The 22670-nt window shown below is 37.3% G+C and overlaps 1 protein-coding gene across 1 annotated transcript in view; it reads right to left on the reverse strand.

The window, feature by feature from the left end:
- Window positions 1–3851: 3851 nt before the first annotated feature.
- Window positions 3852–22670, reverse strand: part of SPAG16 (sperm associated antigen 16) — a 44526-nt gene continuing 25707 nt past the window's right edge. The window contains exons 9-10 of the mRNA XM_074594134.1: window positions 17861–17988; window positions 3852–5093 (exon numbers count right to left, since the gene is read on the reverse strand). Of these exons, the coding sequence (XP_074450235.1) occupies window positions 5076–5093; window positions 17861–17988 (146 nt within the window). The 3' untranslated portion in view covers window positions 3852–5075. The remainder of the gene's footprint in view (window positions 5094–17860; window positions 17989–22670) is intronic.

The raw sequence follows: 22670 nt of genomic DNA on the forward strand, positions 1-22670 counted from the left end.
TGTCTGTACCGGTACCGATATGCCTGGATTTTAAATATCTACTTCTGATTACCATTAAGAGGAATCATGAATGTAAAATCATGACACGTAAAAGAATAAACTCAGTACTACCTTACTGGTAGCAATTCTGAATGTGTTGACCCGATTCCTGTCATCACAGCATCACCACAGAATAACAATAGAATATGCTCCTGTTTGTTTTGCAAAATAGTATTATATGTCATGGAGATAATCAACCTTTTACAAGGCACAAAACAAAATCTATATTCATACAATACAGCCGTACAGCACAGCTACACATATAACTTATGCTTCCATAAACAAGTGAAAACACTGTTACAAAACTCAGCTTGATCATTTGCCAAGGAGAAGTAAAATAACATTAATGAAAATGCTGCAATAAATTATGATGATACAAGGCTTGCATTTGGTTGCCTGGATTTTCGTAGCAGTTCTCTAAGTCACAAATAACCATTTGCTGTTCCCAGAGATGTGCCCCATCCCTTCCTTTAAAAGGCCTATTCTTGAAAAAGCTACTATGTTTATGATAAATGTTAAAACAAACAATGATGCAATAAAACTTAGAACCTTCTATCAATTATAATTTTATTTTGTAGACTTAAATTTTTATTATGGTGCAATTAAACTTCAGCAATATTTTCAGTTACAGCAGCGCATGCTGCATATGCCATACAATTCAATTAGGCACGTTAAAGAGGTAACGCTGATTATATGATAGACATCAAAAATATGATGCAGTATCATCTTTTTCTATATATTTTTTTTAAATTGTTCATAGTGGATTAATATCAATTTTCTCTACTACAGATGTATCCATAGTAGAGTCAATTAACAAATTTAAATGCTTCCTTCAAACAAGTTGTCCAATTTCTGTTTGCTTCCTTGAAGCAGCCAAGTGAATACAGAGGTTAGTTATTAAATATCACATATTCAGATCTAAATGTATAGAGTCCCCTAGATCATACACACTGATGCACGGTATGGGATCATGGACGCCATTGTATCGTTTTTATTAAATCGCAACCTATATCAAATCCGTACTTCATGTCTGATTCTTCCCGTTGCAGTACTCAAACTGATTTAAGGCCGGAGTTAGTAACAGCTAGGTTGCTGCCCACTGTTTGGGAACATTAAAAGAATAAAAATATTCAACAAACGTGAATAAAGACACACTCAAATTCAGTACACATTAGGCAATAAGTTACCATCAAACATTTGTATTGCTAACCTGAGGTCCAAGTGAAAAAGAAAACATACCTAACAAAAACAGCCTTCTCACATGCTTAAAGGAACTGTGTTCCATCCCAGCTCTGTATTTGAAAAACACTTTTTTGCATGCCATTCTAGCACAGCATAGCTTTGCTATGAAAACAAAACGTATCCAACATCACCACCAAAACAAAGCACGCCCTTACCTTTCCTGGGAATGGGTTGCATTACAAGCCACATGGGCTGTCTGTCCCCCATGATACAGCCCTGGCAGCAGTGCTTGGCTGCATTACGTTTACGGTCGGATTCGATGATCTTGGAGCTCTTTTTCAACCTAAATTATGATTCTATGATAACTACATACCTGCCTTCTTGCTGACACTGTTCAAGAAAGGCCTTTGTCTCTGGTGGGGAAGTAAGGAGGCTTCACATGTGTAACCTGTTAAGGAGGCTTCACATGTGTAAGAAGCCCCTCACACACCCATCACCAACGAGCACCAGGTGCCAGGCTGCTGCCGCCTTGTCTCCCATGCCGTGGGAGATAATGTTGCTGCTCAGCCCTCAGCCCCGGTGCCATCATCCTCTCTCAGCAGCGGACATTGTTTTTTCCCCTTTGATATCACACGAAACGGGGGCTGTGGCTATGCCCTGGGCTGAGGCAAGGACGGGTTTGGCCCACTCAGAGAGCGCAGAAGGTACAAGCTCCCCATGGCCTGAATCATGGCTACGGACGGCGACGGCAAACACACCAGCTTGCAGAAGTAAACAACACAAATAAGCTGTTTTCTTCTTAAGGTATAGTGTTAACAAGTAGCTATCACATCCATAAACCATCTTCAGGAGAGAGACTTTGGCCGAAATTTTGCCTTAATGATTCTTAATTAAACTAGGTGTTTTTAAACAGCTTTAGGAGTTTAGCTTGCATCTATCTCCGTTACAAGTACTAAGCAACAAAGTAATTTTAAACTTTTAATAGTTTAAAGACATAAAATTACTATTTTTACACAGTATAATATAAATGTCAGCATGACGTTTCTATGGAATTACCAGGTTATTTCTTCCATATTGCCTTTCCACTCAAATATTTAATTTTGAAAAGTTCGTCCCGACTGTTACCAGTTCTGTTTGGGGTTTTTTTTTCTGGTTGGTTGGTTTGGGTGAGGTTTCTTTTGGGAAGGGGTTCCCCTTTCTACTGGTTGAGAAATATACAGGACCTCTGAATACCTGATAATATGAAATCTACCTCCATGTCTACAGGATCCCAATGCGCGTTAGAAAAACAATTCTGTCATTGCACAGTAGGCTGGAAGACGAGAGATTTACATAGGCAAACTTGGTCTTTTAAACATTGCAAGACCACACTAAAGTATCTCTGAATGCAGTTTATAGAAATAGGCTCATTTGTTGTAACAGTAGGACTAATGCATTGCTCTATAATAAATATCAAATGTTTTAATTGTCTCATAGCTACTAAAGACTATATGTGTTGCACACATACAGAATATAGGTATATCATTTCATACACACATGTACCTTTATGTCCATATATAAAACCAGGGTGCAAGATGCAAAGCAGGAGGAAGAATGTGAATTTACCAATTATAAGTATGGCTGCATGTAGTGGATGTTGTTTTTCGTCAAACTAGAAAATCAAAACAATTTATTCTCTGAAAAAAAACCTGTTGCTACTTGACATAAGCACTGATTAAAAGAAACAGAAAATGAAAAGACTCCTACCCATACAGGTCCTGTCACGCTTGAGGCTGGTGTGTCAAATACTGATTTATAATTATTAAAATTAACTTATCATATTTTCCCAACACAGGCTTGTTAAATCATTATGAAGTTTAGTCCAAAAGATCATCGTTAAAACGAACATCAGTTTTATGAGCTATCAAAATGTTTTGATGCTACAAAATACTGCCAAGTGTTTCTTCACTAATTCCTTCCGCCAGCATGTGCTTTGTCTTTTGTAAAAAGTGTCTTCCCATTGATCAAGACAGCAAACTCACAAGCCTACGACTTCTGAAATAATAGTGAGATCTTCATCAGGATGATTTTCCTAGCATGTAAACTGTTGGACAGATTTGCCATGAAACTGAAACCCCGTGCAAACAAAGATAGCTACGTTCTTCTATTTTACATGCAGTTTTCCCAGGGTCACCCGCAATTTTAGAGAGACTTTTTACATAGATTGTCTGTTTAAGCGAAGCAGCAGCAATTACACACGGTCCCAGAACTGTAAGCACCATCCCTACAAATTCTGTGCAAAATAAGGAGGATGAAAAAGCGCCAGGTAAACCCCCCCAAAACATCATGTGTGTGCAAGTGGAAAACTTTACGGGAACAGCAGTGCTGAAATAGAGGACAACATTCCTTAGAAACTGGTACAAGATCATACATTCATTTATGGATGTTCCAAAGTACAGTTCATCTGAACTAATTTTGATTTTATTTCTAACACATGCACTGTAAAAAAGTGTGGAAATACTCTATCATTTTTTGGATTGTTTAGTTTGAGACGATCCTATCTTGCATTTGTAATAAGAGAAAAAGGTATCTTCTCCTAAAGATTCTCTTACCACTACTCATGTTCAAATATTGATGCCAGAGGTTCAAGTAAGTTTCAAATTTTGCCCACTTTTATTACATTTCCAAATATTAACAAATAAGTTTTTTTTTTCCTCAAATGAATACTCCACTTCTAAGGCGTTTTCAGGAACCTCAAAAATTGCATTTATATTCTCAGTATCCAGTATACACGAATTTCTCATATGACTAAAGTACATGTTGTCATCATCTCAATAACTGTTATAAGGCACACAGGGTTTACAGAGGTCCATCTATCACTACAATGAACTAGTGAACACATTCAGGGACCGTTAGTTATTGATTTATTTGCAATTATCCTTTATTTGCAATATGTCCCTATTACTCCCCTTTGCATTTAATCATACTGATTCAGTTTCAGGACAGGTAGTGACCATCATTCCCAGCTCCACATAATGATAAATAATGAAAACAAACCTGTAAGAGTACTTTGACATGCAGGTACAAAGCACTCCACTTGCCAATGCTGGAGAGTAATGGATTCTGTATAATAAAAAGCTAATTAATGGATTACAGTAGTTGCTAGCAATAAGTACTATATCCAATAGTGATATTATTGATTATTTATCACTGTAAATCAGCATAAATATTTTCAGCACTGCAGGAAGCGGATCCTACAGAATGTGGGAGTGAGGTGCTGCCGGACTGGCTTCCCCGGCATGCCGGTGGTGAAACAGCCATCTCCAGGAAAGTCAGGCTCCATCACGTGTAACGGCCACTTGGGAAGACAAACGCCATAACTCTGGACGTCCCCCATTCCTTCTTCTTCCCCCAGCTTTATACACTGAGCATGACATGATATGGCATGGAACATCCCTTTGGTCAGTTGGGGTCAGCTGTCCCGGCTGTGTCTCCTCCCAGTGTTTTATGTGCTCCCAGCCCACTCGCTGGCGGCGCGGTGTGAGGAGCAGAAGAGGCCTTGACTGCTTAGCAACGACCAGGAACCCCAGTGCACTAACAGGAGTATTCCTACCCCAAACAAAACATAGGACTATACCAGCTGAACCACAACAAAGTCCTACTCCAATTGGCATTTATTTCAAAGTGTTCTTACAGTGAAAACAACAACATAAGGACAGGAGCAGTTTCAGAAAAACAGCATTTCTGGAAAATGGCTTTGGGATCTTGGTATAAAATCCATTTCTGCTGGCGGGTCTTCTTCAGTTTCTCATTTCTGATCTGGAGTGCATGATTGCAAACTTCCGTTTGTTGGTATTGAAGCAAACGTAGAATGGTTACAGCTCACCTTTCATCTGCAACACAAGATTCACAGTCACTTGTTTGCCTCTGTGCTTCCCCAAGTTTACATTAATTTCTGCATTACGTTGCGAATTGCCTTTTATTTCCAACTCCCCAAAGATCTAGTCATCTTACTCGTACGGCTGCCTTGTCTTCCTCATGTCGTTTCATTCTTTTAACTTTCATTTCTACCCTCAGCTGTCACACCAACACCTTAAATTGTTTTATTTTTTGTTGTGCTTCTGCCTTCAATCTGCATGCACTGAAGGCAATATTTGGCAAGAGCTTTCACACAGTAAAACTGGAAAAAAACCAACACAATTTTTACTCAAAGGAACTGCAGTTACTAAAGGCATTTAATATGTTTTTAAAGATCTTTTTTTCTATGTGATCAGAGCCATTGCTGCACATCAGATAAAAGGCCTGTAATGTTTCAGCCATAAACTGTATCTCTGGACCCCTTTGTATTTGCCCTGAAGGAAATCCTAACAAAATCTCCAACTTCCAGCCCTTAACTGATGAAAAATTCTGTAATACTCTGCCTCCTGATCAGACTCAGAAATTTAGCGGAATCACACTGGCAATTTTTTAGCTATTATAGAGATCATTTTTCTATGCTATGGAGAAAAACAAAGGACACGTTCAGGACTGCAGTTCAATTACGTAAAGTAATGCTCACTGAGACGTATCAAACGTCATTCCTCTCTCAATTTCTCTCATTCCCACAATTAAACACATACTCATCCTTTTTCTGGAGTCGAAAAAACGTTATGTTAAATATATATATATATAGGTGATAAATTTCAATAAAAAGATAAGGGCATCCCTGATTCTGTTCTCTCAGGATTATCAGGATTATAGCTTGTTAAAAGAATATCTTATTTATTCAGAACAGAAACATTTAAAAGAAAACTCATTTTAAAATTAAGAGACATCTTACACAAACACCTACTCTACATTCAATTATCAATACACCATCCAGAAAGGCTGGCAAGTCGAAAATAGTTCCAGTCCTTTCACTGGTGCCAAGTCTCCTACTGGAACCCAGACGCATTAGTGCCCTGAGGGGACCCTGTAGAGAAATTCAAGTTTTTTGATGCCTCATCTTTTGAGTCAGGTCATAGTACTCCCTTCTCCATCCTGTCAGTGAAGTGAAAACTCAACTTGATGCCTGAAGCATTTCAGTATTGTCATCAATGTCTAGGATACACAGTGAGGACAGCTTCCATGGGAAATACCTTCTATGGCAGACAACCACATTTTCATGAAAAGAGGAAGAAAAAAATGTGCTGCAGGAGCATAATTAAAACAGGCTACATAATCATGTTTGAGAAGCAGGATCCTAACTCTACATTTCCATGACTAAATTAAGTTCTGTGGGATTTTTTTTCATCCAAGGTTTTACTGCTAATACAAACTCACACTATTTGTATGTGTCTGTGACCTTAATACTGCCTTAATCACATTTTTTGGAGGCTTCTATCAAATTCATGAGTACATTATCACAAAAAATTTCCTTTTCTGGCTCGGAATCTAAAGAGAATGTAAAGAACAAAGCTGAAGATAAATTGCTATCACTACAGAAACTCAAAAGAGTAAAACTTAAATATTTCAGGTTTTTTTTCTTTTTAATGTAAGACTTAAAATTTTTAAGTTATAATACTACATAAAGGACAGGGGGATAAACCAGCACAGAATTACCTGGCTATTCCTCAGGGGGTGGGGGAAAAGAGGGGGGAAGGGGAAGAAACAACCACGAAAAGCAGCCTTCAAAGTAACAGCTGAAAGCAGAGCTTATATGTATTGGGTGTGCAGCTAAAGTATATTAAGATGATATAAACACAAGTAGATCAACCTTTCATTCCTAAAACAGAGGCATGCTCTTGTGTAGCTAAAAATAATAGCCAAATCAGAGTTGATGCAGACTCATCAAAAAGATAGCACTAATAAAATCAAAGCTCAGCTGTGTCATTAATATACTGACTAGAACAATCCAATGACATACTGAAGCGATACTCATACGTGTTTGACTGGGAAGAGAAACAAAAAGGTTACCCTTTTGTTTCCTCTCATTACTTTTTTTTACAGTAACTTACTTCTGACACCAAATTCATGATGAATGAATTCAATTAGTAAAAAGAGTTTTAAAAGTAATAAAACCAGGATTTGTAACATTAGGAACAACATTTATAGCTCCAGAGTCTCCGATTTAAAAGCTGTCCCGATGTTCATAAATTATTTAAGAAAACAAACTTTCTATTCCAAAGGAACAGAAAGGGATTGTTTCAAAAGGTATTAAATTTAAGACAACCTAAAGCACCGCTGAGTGGCTGATGTAGCTGAATACGAACCGTCTCCTGCAGAGGTTGGCGTGTTGGGACTAAGCTCCCCACCATGCTGTCTCACTGCTGCCGAGGCTGCCCGCTTGTACTGATTACCAGATGCTGGCTAGAAGCTTACTCTGTGCGTATTCTGATGAAAATGGAAATAAACTACACAGAGATTGTTAAGAGCTCCTTGCTATGATTCTCAGACCCCAAATCAGTTAAATTAGCACCAAGGTTAAGAACAGATCTGAGTACATTAGTTGGGTTGGTTGTGTTTTTGGAGAGAAAACAGGAGTTATGGAATACAACACAGGATATCTCCAATTAACCTTAAATGTATTCCAAATATTGTCAGCCTTCCCCTCTCATTCTTTTTATGTTTACACAGTTTCTAAAATACTTAATTTGTACATAATAGGCTGTTTTCCATTAAAATAAAACAAAACTCTACAAATAAACAATAGTGCCAACAAAGCCCTCTCAGCTCCTCTTCATTGTTATTTCCAAAACTATTTTAGCCCATGCAGATATTTGAGACGAAAGTAAGTCTACATACCCTGGTTGTTATAAGCTTTGGTGGCAGGCAAAAATTGGCCATGAACTATCAGTTTGCAAAACAGAAGAGAAGCTGGAGTCGCAAAACCAGAAGAGGGGAAGTTTAGTCAACATCAGAGAACAGGAGCAGCAGAAGAAAAAGCTGCCAAAGCCTCATATCCTGGAACTCAAGAGAACATCTTTTGCAAATTACTACCAACCAAATGGTTGGACAAAACCAACCATTTCATGACTATATATCAAAAATTCCAAATACGATGCACGTAAAATGAGTATTTTTTTTTCCAAAGGATCATCTTTAAAAGTAAAGAGATTAAACAGCAGCTATCTATCTTCATTACTGTTTTTCTTGTTTGTAATAATGCAAAACTAAGGACTACATCTTGACGTTAACCAACCCTATGATCTATGCTGAAATACGTAACCGGTATTTTCCTTAACTATTACATTAACACGGATATGTGCTGCTCTTTCTGATTATTTTATCTGCCAGGTTCGAGCTAGGGCATGTAGACCCTACAGCAGAGCAACAATTTTTTGAATGAAGTGTGAAGAAGGAGGCTTATGAATTTCTTTACTCTTTCCAGCTTCCTTTTACATCCATTTGCTTAGGCTATGGGCATGAAAAATGCAGACATAAACAGCTGAGACCGACGTCACAGCTACGTGCATTGTTCCTAAATTATCTACAAGAGTTAAGTATTCTAAACAAAATTTTAAAAAATAATAATCATTATACCTCAGAAGTGTGGAAATACAGCACACACAAAGAATTCTCACATTAACAGGTACCACTGCTACAGATGACTAAATTTTTTAAAAAATTATGTATAGTGATTTTTTTTCTTGTTTATTTGTTCTCTTACTTTTTAACCTATAAAAATCAGTAGAAATTTCTCTTGACAGATTTAAAATCACAGCAAACAATCTCAGTTTTGCTTCAAGAGAACAATTTCTTTACAGGTGCTACAGAAATTGGGTAGGTTTGCTTTCTACCATGAGTGAAGCATTCCTGCAAAAATAAAAGCAGCTTCAGATGTGTAGTAAATTTAATGTCTGATTGGCTGGCCCGCTTTGGATGAGGTACAATACATAGCCTTCTACACTAGCCTTTCAGACTTGTGGAAATAACTTTTTAATTCAGTACCTTAGTCGAAAGAATTTAGAATTTTTACAGAGAGAGCAGAAGGAGGGAAGAGAAGGGTAGCTGTTAGGGAGGAGAAAGGAGGGCAAAGGAAAGAGGAAGAAAAGCATTCTTTTAGATGAGATATAAAACCACTTGAGTACAAAAAAAATACATTGTGCTTGTTCCCCCAAAGACAAAGCTCTGAGAGATCACGGCCAAACTCCACAGTAAGACATTAGGCTGCACTAATATAAAAACAAATACTTTTGCAACATAATATGAAAACATCGTTAAGGCGCCTACAAAATTGTTTCCTGTTGTAGAGTGCGTGATGTTTAACAGCTGTGGTTTGGACAAGTGATTGCCTTTAGCAGCAGCAGATTTGATCCACCTTTATTGTCTGATCATCACTCTGACATTACTTCTGTTCCCCTGGCGTAAACCCCCCACCTGTATATCCATCATTACAGGTTGGTTTCCAGCCGAAATCCGGGAGTGAAGGTGTTGCCATTTGACAAGGGCTCAGTGATCTGTATAAAATGAGCTGGTGTTAAGGACAAAGAAAGTAGGAATGGGGGTGGAGGGCAGCAATCCCAAAGGATCTCAGACAATGCAGAAAGGCCAACAATAGCTCCTCTCCATCCCAGCCATGTTTCTCCTGAAAACTGAGGAGATTATAAATTTTCAGTACTCCATCAGACCTCAGTCTCCCTGCTGACAGATTGCACTTTGGTTATTGCATGTAAGAGAAGGTAAGATCAACAAGTCCACCATTATACAACAACTAGTTTTAATCATGATCAAAGCTGTCAGGCCTAGATTTGAACCGGAAATCCAATTATGAAAAGTCCTGTGCCCTATTAACATCATCTTCATAGTATGTGACACTCCAATGAAAAACAATTACATTTTCCGGAGGAAATAGTCTGATTATTAATTCATAAACTGTTTGGAATACAGTCTTAGCATTTTATTTCATTTAATTGAATTCAAGCAAAAACAATTAAGACTTTACTTTCTACTCCCAGAAGTACTGTTGGAATATGCAAGACAAACAAGCCTGAGCACGATGAGCAGTGTGTGTTCCTGCCCGCGTACTTACGGCGTCTTAGAGAGATCCGTTACCATGAAAACTAAATGCTAATGTTGAATTTCATTTTCCTTAAAGTGATGTTTACATATGCAAAGGCTTTGTTTAAATATTGGAAAAAAAGACTGAAACTCCAAAATCCGTAACTTAGTATAGGATAGTTAATTTAAAATACAAATACCACAGTTAGCGAGCACCTGAGCCCTTCCTTCCAGATTTTAGGGGTCTGAGTGATTACTTCGTATTTCAATCACATTTCAGTAATTGGAAAGGGATCCAGTTTCATGCATGAGTAGTTTAAGATGAACTACACCAAAAATGGAAAACCAAAAAACAATTAGTATTGTTAACTTTGGGCTCATTCAATCTACTGGGTTTTGCGTAAGTACATCACGCGGTAGTTCACATATCGCCCTGCCTTTTACCCACACCCCTGAACACCAGCGTAAGTGAACAGCTAAATTTTTTATTGCAAACGTTTCTTCTGGAAGTATATTTCGTTAAAAATAAAGTGGTGATTATTCCCCCAGTTCGAATACATTTACCAGTCTGAACATTTCGACTTGCAATTGTATATCAATTACAAGTAACTAATTAATATTTTACATGTATTTTATCAATACCCAAAAATACCAAACCAGATGATTGCTCTGTTGTACTGGAAACTAAAACTATGTATATAGGGTTCCAAAGTTATTACATAACTCTTTCCATTTCTTACATGATAAATTTTTTATTATGAAACTGACCTTAAGTAACAGAAGAATTATAATCTGAAATAGACTTCCATGGAATTTAGTTTTCACACACACACACACACACACAAAAAATCCCTTCTTAAAAATAATCGACGTTTTTCAAGTGTAATGAACTTTGCATCAATGACATCGTACCCAAGCAAGGGTGGACTGCTATATAAAAGGAAATAGGTTCTGTTTTACCTCAAACCAGGACAGTCTTGTGCAGTGCATTGCAATGATACTTGGTGATTTCTCTTTCCTTTAAAAGAACAGACACCTTGGCAAAAGCTAAACATTCAAAAGAGAATTATGATTGCGCAGTTCCAGCAAGAAGTTGTACTGGCAGAATCCCTCGTGGTGGGATTTCCCCTGAGCTTGTTTCAAAAACTGTGCTGTACGCACCGTATACATTTCATAGTGAAGGACGAAGCACAACTGAACCATTCTCCTCCTTGACCCCTCCAAAATACACAGATGATTTCCAAGACAAATTTTAAGGCCTTGACACTTTAATGAAAGGGAAAACAAAGCGTTAGTCCAGAGTTAATGAAATTACTCAATTATGGTCTCAAATGCCAAACAATGCTGATGTTACTGATAGTTGTACAGGCATCATTCCACCACCTGCTGTGTGTGCTTCGTATGGAGGCTCTTGTTCTGTTGTCAAGTTGCCTCTTAAATCAGACAAATCAATATTTATAGAAATTCTTTTTTTTTTTTTTTTTACATTTTCTCAGCAACATTCAAAGGTTTCTTCTTAGATTAAATATAATTTCAGTAGCTCCCTTTTCCAGGAAATCGAAGCACATGCATATAAAAAATTAACAATTTTATTATCAGCAGTTTTTGCAAATAATTGTAGCAAGAGTGAGATTCAGTCTCACAGAAGACGGGCTATTATTCTAAAATCTGTTATTATTTACACTCAACTACAGAAAGAAATATATGAATATGCAAAGCATATCTACAATTAGAATTGGATCAAATGCATCTTACTTTCCAACATTCTTCTTTGTTTTGTTTTCAGTCTCAGGGGCCTCTTATTTTATTATTCTTAGCAGCATGTAATGACTCAAAATAAGCAATGTTCTTTAGCACACAGAAACCCTTTGGACGCTCTGCAAAGTAATTTTATCAAGGACTAACGCCTTCAAATATCAAACAACTTATTTCTAAAAATGCACAGCTTTGGGTGTCTTGATTTAACAAAGCTGCAGTGATGGATGGAAAATTATATCTATGTTGTCCTTTATAAATTTTTGTTACAGATGTATGAATATTTTTTTACAGATAGCTTGATTTGTAGCTAACATTCTTAAACAGTTTCCTGTTTTCTCCATGCAGGTCTGTCATTTAAAAACACATTTTTAGGCAAAGCCTAAAACTAACGCCATCACCACATGATGTATTACATACAGAATATCACGCACATATCAAAAATAAAGTGCAGATTTCATCTAAAATGTTTTTTCTTTCTACCATTTTCAAGTCTATAGTAGTTTTTAAAAAACAGTATCGTCTAACAAAATGTAATTCTTTTAAATTAAATTGCACCAAAATCAACTAGAGAACACTTTTTAGCTTACATTCAGTTAAGCTTGGATCACGTTCTTAACATTTGAGTTGCAGAACATTAATTCCATAAGCAGAAGAGGCATCATATTGTACAGATACATATTCTTTGCTGGTTAACACCCACTATCACCCCAGTAAGACCCAGCTCCCACTGTGGATCTGATGACAGTCCCACCAGAGCAACAGCTGCTTGTACTTGTTCTAGAGCTATAGCCACGCTCATCAGCGCACAAATACACATTTGCTGGCTGGCAGATCTTCCGAATGCTTTTCCAAGCACTAATGTTGAGTCTTTCCCCTTTCCCCAGTCATCTAGTCTAACGGGAATTATAACAACTTATTTAGATATTACTATTCTTCAATAGAAAGTTGGAAGTGGGCTGCTATTTTAGGACAAGGCAGAAAGTTTCTTCCCTTAAGTACAACTTTTTTTTGGGAAATCAGACTAATAATGAGAGCTAGAGAGCTAAACAGATCCTGTGCTTGTCAATCGGTACAGCTCCTTTCCCAAGGGGACAACTGCACCTATGTTATTCCTCAGAAAAATCTGTCTATCCTATTCCAGTAACACAAACTCCCTAAGCAATCTACTCCAGTCTTCACTATATTTACCACCATAAATTTTGTTTAATATATAATCCGAACCTTTCTTATTGGATTTCTACTTTATTACTTCTCGTTTTAACAGGCTGTTTTGTTGGGTTTTTTTAAAACAGAATTCTTTTAGCTTTTAAGGATGCATCCTCTCTCCCGACAGTGTTCTTTGCTGTAGACCACACAATTTCACTTTTCACCTTTTTGTTGACAGTTGTGTTTCATAGCCTTCTCATCATTCTTATTGTTCTATTGTAGATGCTCCGCTTGTCTCCTGAAGAGCTGTGATCAAACCGAACACAATACTGCAGCCAAAGCTACATGCCACCCGAACAAAGCAAGAATATTCCACATCCCCCATACAATATTCCTGTTTACACTGCAGTATGGCGTTCAGCTATTCTGCAATATCATGTCCTCGTTGACTCATGCTAAGCTTGTTTTATACAACAAACCCTAGAGCCTATTCTAAATAAAAGCTATTTTATCAAAAATATTTTATCAACTGTTTCTTATCTTCTTGTTCTGTATTTGTACATTTGATCATTTCTTAAAGTAGAGTGTTGTAACTTTTTCTTGCATTGCATGTTATTTCTTCAGATCAGTTCTCCAATAGGTCAAGTTTGGGATTGTACTCCTGTCCTCAACTGCGCTTGAAGTTCCAGCCCCACCAAACCCAGTTCACTTGGTCTGCAAATTTAGTCAGCATATTTTCTGTTTCATTTTTCAGATCATCAGTGACAACATATCCTGGCAAAAGCCTATTCAATATACCTGTGAATTTACAATCTGTTTTCCATTAATTTAGGAAAGTTTCCATCAGGCTAGATTTCATCTCATTTGAAATACAGACAACGTATTTTCTTTTCCCTTCTCTAAACTGCAGTCTTATATCTTTGTAACTGGTATTAATTTTCTTAGCTACCTGTCTGGAGTTTTACTATACTAGTGAGGGACCACAGAAATAAGTATTCCCAGTATTATCTGTCAGTCATCTTCTCTCTACTGAATATCTGATCAGTGCTGCTTTCTTAGTAACCTTACTACAAACACAGAATGATTGCCTATTTCATTTATGACCCTTCCTAACTATTTTGGGACCTCATCTTTCCAATTCTGTCCAAATATGCCTGTCCTCATTTATATTCAAGCTCAATAATCTGATTAAGTAATCATTTGGGTTTAGCTTCCCTTCTGTTTGAGAGCACAGAACCAGCAGCTCTTCTGAATTTGCAGGGTTCCTTCCATAGAACTGAGGAGAAACACGGGTTTTTATGCATGTATAAATGGGATACTTCGACCCAAAGTCTTACTAGTTACAAAAGCTATTATGTTTGTACCAGCATTGGATTTTACTTTTGTATTTTTTTTAATATACCATTGGTGATAATTTCAAAATCTGTTCCACAGGAACAGACAGTGCGTTCAAGTCCAGAAATGTCCAATGCACCTTTTGATAAAGTTTTACACCAAATAAAACTTCAGAAAATGAAATAGGGTTGTAATACATTATATGTGGAAATAGACTTTACTCTACATAAAGAAGCTGCAATCACCCAGCTAATAACTAATAAAAGCAATCAAACATTGAATGTACTCTGTGAGTACCTGAGAGAATAAAAATATAAAAATAGGAAAAGTATATTTCAACAGGATAATGGAAGTCACATTATCAAAGGTCCCCTACAATTTTAATGACCTCTGTGTGCATTTTAATTAATTTAAGTGTTTAAAGCAGTACTCCATGCACATTTTTAAGAATATTTAAGCTATTGATACTGGCTTACTAAGAGCTAGATTTGTAAACAGTTTAGCCTAATTGACTGTTACTGTATAATTTAATTGAGTCTTGTACCAAAGATTTTAAAATCAAGAGAATACATTCTCTCTCAGAAAAATTCCAGTTGCTTTTTCACTGTTCCAGTGATAAACTTCATACCAAAGGGACCTTAGGTTTTAAATTACGTGTCAGCTTTTACAGGATATTACAATAACACAATATATGTCTGCCCTTGAAGTAAATGTTCTAGCTCAGCTATGAGTCATATTTGCACCTACTTAAAAGTAAGCACAGGCATTTGTTAGATCACTATTTAGCTACAAGACACAGAAAAGATTTTAAATCATTTTCATCACCATAGTTCACTCCTCTGTAACATTACAGTTAATACAAACATTTATAATTTTGTCCCAAGGATACAATTTCATGACAATATATTTGCTTTTTACTGAACCTGATGTAATCCAAATGCCTGAATTTTAAAACTGTTCACTCTGAACTTTTGGAAGTTTGAAACGTTCACTTACATTTACTGAAAAGAGCTAAGCAATACTTTTTCTCTTACTTTTTCATAAATGCCCTGTTTGAATACAGGATTTTTATTTCTTCTGTATATTCCTCACCTGAACTCCATGGAACTGATCAATTTATGCTCTGACTCTTACTTCTTTTGTGGTACAAAGAGAATTTAAATGAACCGCAATATTAATCCAAATAAGGGGTAAGTCAATTTTACTCCCTCCTCCCCCCCTACCCCCCCCCCCCCCAAAAAAAAAAGTAAAGTGTTATTCCAATTATTGTAAATGAGAACAAGACTATTATTTATGGTATGCTCTTCAATAAAGATATTGCCATGTTGAATCATTGTATGGAAGAATGTAAGTCACACAAGACATGGCAGATTTAAAAGATCTTTTCATACAGGTCAAAGGAGATGAGGCACCACACGGAAGTTTGATTCCAAGTATCACATAAAGTGATCTAAGGAAAGCAAGGCACTCATTTATACTTAATTCTTTTGACTGGAACAATACTCAGACAACTACATTGTTGAGTAAGAATGCACTATTTTTAAAAAATAACCTAGATTCGAAATGTAGTTCAACAGATGCGCAATACAGGACAGAGTATCTTTGTTTAAAACACAATTTTAACTCACCCCTTCGCCCTCTACAGACTCATCATTCCCTCTGCCATTTATTTCTAACAGCTTAAGAAACAAGACAATTCACACGCAGTATCCAAGGTAATATCCTTTGTTAGGAGAAAGGCAATATTTAGAAATAATTGATCCAGGAAATTTGAAGTGAAAAAAAGTTATTTTTTCCACTGAAGTGAAAAAAAGTTATCTTTTCCATTGTTAGGTGTCTCACACCTAAAGTTTTAGATTATTGCTTAGCCATAGCAAAATCTAGCATATTCAAACATGCTCAGATTTTCCGATGTCTTATTTCTGGAGCTACTCCAGTTTTCTAATCCATTGATTAAATAAAGACATCAGGGCCGCCGGCAGGACTCATTTGGGAAACATAAGATCCACAGAAACACAGATGCTTGCCAGAACCAGTCAACTAACAGTGCTCATGAATTTCAAAGAACAAGAAAGAGCCAGACAGGCTGCATACGACCTGCACAGAGTTTATGTATTCTGGGGGTGAAACATAACTCCACTGAAGTTTACTATAAAAATCCTGATGACTTCAGTAGAAACAGGATTAAAAAAATAAGATTTCATAAGCCCAGAAATACTTACCTGTAAACAAGTCAAAATAAAGAGATACCTATAAGAGTCTAAGATGGAACTTTCTAAACACTGAATGACAAACACGGAAAGTGGAGCTGGACTGACTGGCAGGTGCCTCAGTAATTGGTCAGATACCAATAGGTGGGGAGACAGCACAAAGAATTATTTCCAATATGTGGTGAGAAGTGTTTTAGAAAGCAACACAATATTTATTTATTTATTTATTTATTTATTTATTTATTTATTGGGAGGTTCAGGAGAATGAGAAGGGATGAAAACAGAACTAAAATGGTATGTTTGTCAGAGAGGTACACTGCCAGAGTCAGACAGAAGAAATGCCTTTGCAAAAACAGACAGAAACATATGAAAGAATAAATAACCATGGACATATTCTTGTGGAGACAGGGAAAGGAAAGACTGTAGCCAATTCCGATTACATCAAGGTAAACTAAAGCTTTTTTTTCTTCTCAAAAAACACAGTTTAAACTCTAACTGTGGTTCCCAGACAAAAATAGGCCAGTATAACAGTTTTAAGAGGTTAACAAATTTTAAATATTACAATGTTTACCTTCATTTGGAAAAATAAAAAGCATTGTTATATAGTCCCAAAATGCAACCTCAATAAACAAACCAAGTACAATAAAGTAAGTAAACAAATTCCTTTCAAAAATTAAAAAAAAAAAATCAATCAGTAATTAATTTTGATTTTGCACAACTTCTAAACTGAAACAGCAACACACTTTGAGTATGCTCAAGTTTAGAAACTTTCACTGACTGCTAAGAAATCACCAATTTTTTGCCCTTAGTCTCCCAGATGTTATAACTTTTAGACCCAGCTGAAACAGACAGGTTGAAATGCTGGAGAAGTTTGCAAGCACTACAGAATAGGTCAGGATTTCTCCAGTTACAAAAAAACATAACAGAGAACCAAGGATTTATAGCCAGTGCTCCTCCTCTGCAGGGTGATTACATCAGGCTCTTGAAAACTAGCTTGCCAGCTTCAACTAATCAAAGTCCCCATTATTCCCTGAAAAATTAGTTGCAACAGGAACTCATATTAAAAATAAAAAAGTCTCTTACCTACCTGTCCTATTTACTTTTACTAAGCATTTGTCACTACGTGACAGACTTCTTTCAGTCGTGTTGGACAAGTGTTTCACCACAGATTAGTAAAAATTTAAAGTATACTTTGCATTAGACACTGAAGAGCTGCAAAGAATGCTGCATACCTTTGGGTATCTCTTGCCTACCTTCTTTGCATCTTTGACTGGATCATATGAAGAGCTTTCACCATCAAGGATTTTTTGCTGCCTGGTTGCCTGAAGAGCCTTCTGGGTGGGACCTTCCAACCCTTTCTTTCTTTGACATTCGTGGCCTGCTATAAAATAAAACCAACAAAAATATCATCCAAATGCATTTTTCACTTACTCTTCTGGAATATATATCTCTTAATATTAGCTACACATGTGAAATTCTAAAAGAAACACCACTTCAAATAAAAAGTTATTCAGGTTACTGTGCCATCCATATAAAGTATTCCAAGACTACATATAACTCTGCCCCACAAATTATTTTAGTGTGATCTATTTCAGCTTATCTAACAGTACCCTAGATTTTGCCTCCAAAATGCAGCAATGATTTTAAATCCTGCAGTACATGACAGAGTCACAGCAAAACGGATGCAATTCTTCACTTCCCTCAGAGACAGAGGAAACATCATCTCACTGCATCCTATCCTATCTACCACCAATGCATTACTCTCATTTACAGCTTGCATTCCTTTTTCATAGGATGGCTAGAGTTGGAAGGGACCTTAGAGATCATCTAGTTCCACCCCCCTGCCCTGGGCAGGGACAACTCCCACCAGACCAGGTTGCTCCAAGCCCCGTCCAACCTGGCCTTGAACCCCTCCAGGGATGGGGCAGCCACAGCTTCTCTGGGCAACCTGGGCCAGGGGCTCACCACCTTCAAAGTGCCTCCCTGCACTTCCCCCAACCCACCTTTCAAACTATGAATTACTTATGAATAGGTAACATGGCAAAGAAATCCTAAGCCAGTAGCATAACTCTAAATCATCACATTCCTGAAAGGAATATGAGGAACAGTATAACACATGTGGATTATTGTAGAATGCATCTGCCATGACCTGTCAGAAAGCAAACTATTCTCTGACAGCCTTTGTATTGGCAGCTCACAAACATCCGAGCGCAGTCCCTTGTGATCCCTGTGTCTTGTTGCAATGCTCTGTAGCGTGTCTACTGCAAAAAGAATGGAACACTGAATTCCAACATGATTTGGGTACTTACATCCCAAGTTTTTTCTTTGAAAAAATCTCTGATTGAAAAACACATTATACAGCTAAAATCCAGACTGAAATAAATGTACTTCACACTACGCATTCATAAATGTTTGCTCGTGTAAAATAGTTTTATTAAGACCTTGACACCAAAATGCAAACTTTCTGACTTAAAGGGGAAAAAAACACCCCCTCTACTCTTGAGGCAAAAAAAGCAGATCAAGCAAACACAAATCCATCCTGTGTACCCAATCTGAGTAAAGCTGTAATTGATAAAAAGAAATGTGCCTGGTCTAAAATAACGTCTGTATTCTCGCTGCTTTAAAAGTTAAAGCTACTGTCACAGATACCCTGAATAATAACTTTCTCTGAGGAATGGTATACAGCAAAATTGGTTTATATGTCAAACACTACACTCACTCAGTAACTGCTACCCAATAGCCTGTTGCTCACAGAGTATTTGGTGTGTTGGTGCTTTTGAAATACACATACTTACGAACCAACAGAGTTATGACAGTCGAAGGGCTTAAAATGTCAGTAACCATTAAAAAAAAAGAAGGAAGAAATTCTAAAGAACTGTTGTGATTGCACTATGTCAACAGCTTGTGTTTACAGATTTTCTATTCTGATTGCATTGAAGACGGAATGGGGACAGCCAGGTTTAAGTACTTTAACTGGTGCATTTTAAATTTTTTGCATGACCTTCTAACAGCAATTACATCAGATCAAGGAAAGGAAAAGCACACTTAACAGTCTTAGCAATGAGTTAATTCAACCATGAGTAAAGAAACTCATTGAGTTCAATTTTGGAATATAATTGGGTAATAAATAAGCAGCTGTTGTTTTTAGAGAATAGAAGAAATGTACCGAGCAAGTAACAGTTTTATATCATGTTTTTAGAACCAGCTGTTATAGCAGCGTTCACTTAGGTTTATAAGCAAGCCACAATCAACGTTGCTTCACTCCTTCAGGCAAAAGTGGTCTTTTTTCAGAGCACAACTTAACACTGGGTCTTCATCCGTAAGTAAGGGTGCAAGTGCTCTGCAAATATTCACCAATAACCTAAATAAAAAAACAGTTCTTTCTCTCTGATAATTAGATCCCTCCATGTATGATCTTGCTACCACATCAGGAAGGAGCAGATTTAAAACAAAGCCAAAACCAGCTCTTAATGCAAATCTTCTTACACAAAACATCCAATGTTTGTTTTTTTTCAGAGCTGACTTCTGAGAGAGCACAGCAGGGACAGAGAAACAGTCTACAAGAGGACTGTATCCTAATTCTAACTGTTAACTAGTTCCCCTCCAACTAGGCAAGTAGTTGAGGCACCATCCCTGGAGGTATTTAAAAGCCGGGCAGACACAGTGCTTAGAGATATGGTTTAGTGATGGGTTTGTCAGAGTTAGGTCGATGGTTGGACTCGATGATCTGAAAGGTCCCTTCCAACCTGGGCAATTCTATGATTCAATTAAATGTCCTTCATACCAACTTTAACAAGCAAGGTAAGTAAAAGAGGCAATAAAAACTAAGAGTTCTCATAATTTTTAAGACACTTGAAGAGAACATTCTCTTGAAGTATTTGTGTACAAAGCACTGTTTGCAAAGCTGAACAGCAGTCTGGCAGTGGGATAGCAAAAAACCCTAATAAATACATTACATTCTTGTGGATGCTATCCTTCTCAACTTTTTGAAATGCATCAGGCTGAAAGCTGCTACACCAAGTGCCTAAGTAATAAATCCGGAACAGTGGTCCTGAAATTAACACTAACTACTGTTAATTTTTCTTTCTACCTAGCCACCAGACACAAATTTACAATGCAAACTCATTGTGAATGCTACAAAGCTTCCCTTTGCTCTTCATTATGTACTATGACACCCTCAAAAAACCCCCACAAAACAATCAAAAACCAAATCCACACTGGATTGGATGTGCAGGACCTCACTGCCACCATTCAAAACCTCAAACACTTCAGCAGCCCCAAAACTAATTAAAAGCCACTCTCAAAGCCCTGTAGCCAAAGGCAGCATCCCAGGCGTTCTGCGGTCAAGACAGGCTGTGGGCCAGAGCAGCATGAGGAGCACTGACGGGCAATCTGGGAACAGCCACTCCCCTTCCCTCATGCACTGTAGTGAAAGCAGACAGCTGGCCAGAAAAGGCGTCTTAGCTTGGCAAATGATAACTTGCCAATCTGAATGTTCGTTACCTTATAATGACAATGTACCAATGTACTAATGCATAAAAGTCAGCCCCCAAGAGACAGCAACTGAAAAAATGCAGCTGTAGGTCTCCTTACAGCAGAGACTTGCAAGTCCAACAGCACTGGTTCCTTCCAAACTAAGAACTTTACATTTAGAGAAAAATGCAGCAAACGTTTCTCCAGTATCTCTGCACTGCTTGCTTCTCAAGGTTGCATTTATAGGGTCTCAGGAATAAGAATTCAAGAGGCAACGGAACATGACCATCTTTCAAGAGGCAGCAGAAAATATCTGAATGAGAAACAGTATCACCCACTAAGACATGAGTCTGACCTACAGAGGGCAATAAAAATTATGTAGTATTAGAGGACAAAGCACTGGAAAGAACTGAACTGAAATATCACTTAATTTATAATACACAGGGTATGAAGCAAATTAAGGCTTGTACAAGCAAGTGGGTGGCTGATGAGCTTAATAATTTCTGTTGGAGACTAAGTGATTTATTTTTTTTTACTATTATTATTCATAAAGTCCTCCCCTGCCTGTCAATTTTTTGCTATTACAAATTGCTCTCAAGATTTTTGGAGAATAAACAAGTACCGCGAACAGCCAGAGAGTGTTTTTTAGAACCACACAAACAACAAATGAAAGTCTGTGAGATACAAAGAGACATAGAGGGCATCTATACTGCAAAACACTGGCATGGAGGGAGAATCCACACTATATATCCCCCAGCCAGCGTATAATGAAACGTTGAATGCTATATGCCCTAAACTAACATAAAATAAAAAGCCTTTCTCTATCTCCCTATCTGAAGTGGGATGAAATGAGCACTATGCTCTTTAGGGCAGAGGTTTATACTTTTAGTTGTAACAAGGTTTAAAAACTTCAGCAGAGCATAACCAGTACATAGAGCCAGGTATTTTGTGGGCCTGAACTGTGCCTTGCTGAGAAGCACGATACTAATTCATACAAAAAAAAAGGCATCAGAATCCAAAACGAGAAAGATACCATGAACACTGAAGAGGCTTGCTGCCAGTACTTCAGTACTCCACCATATTAATGCATCTGAAGTCTGCGTTTACAGAAGTTATTAGTTTAGTAGCTATTTGCTTCTATATAGCATTAAAATCATAGCTTAGTTTATACTGGGTAAGATTACAGAACCCTTCCAGGTTCTTCCAGAACTGAAAGCAGCTATGTTCTTAACTACAGTAGTTTAGAAGAGGAGTGGTGTGTACTCCAAGGGGCTCCTCAGCTACGTAAGCCTCCCACCGCTGCACGGAAAGCAAGACCTGAGCTAAGATGAGGGGCATCTTTCAGATAATTAGATCTCAGTCCAAGTCTTCGTAGCAATTCACAACAATTTACGAGACCAACTGCCTCAACTTACATTAGAATTTGAAGGAAAAAAATTAAATTGAGTGTGCTATACTCATAATAGGCAGGCAGTAGCAAAGATCTAGATGGTAGCTGAAATGTCTGCATTAATAATAAACCATCTTAATAGTCAAGGAAATGCTTGCTATCCTCCTCGCTCAACTACAAATCCAAAAAGAAACCAAAAA

This window comes from Larus michahellis, chromosome 7 (genome assembly GCF_964199755.1).
Source record: "Larus michahellis chromosome 7, bLarMic1.1, whole genome shotgun sequence".
Lineage (NCBI taxonomy): Eukaryota > Metazoa > Chordata > Aves > Charadriiformes > Laridae > Larus > Larus michahellis.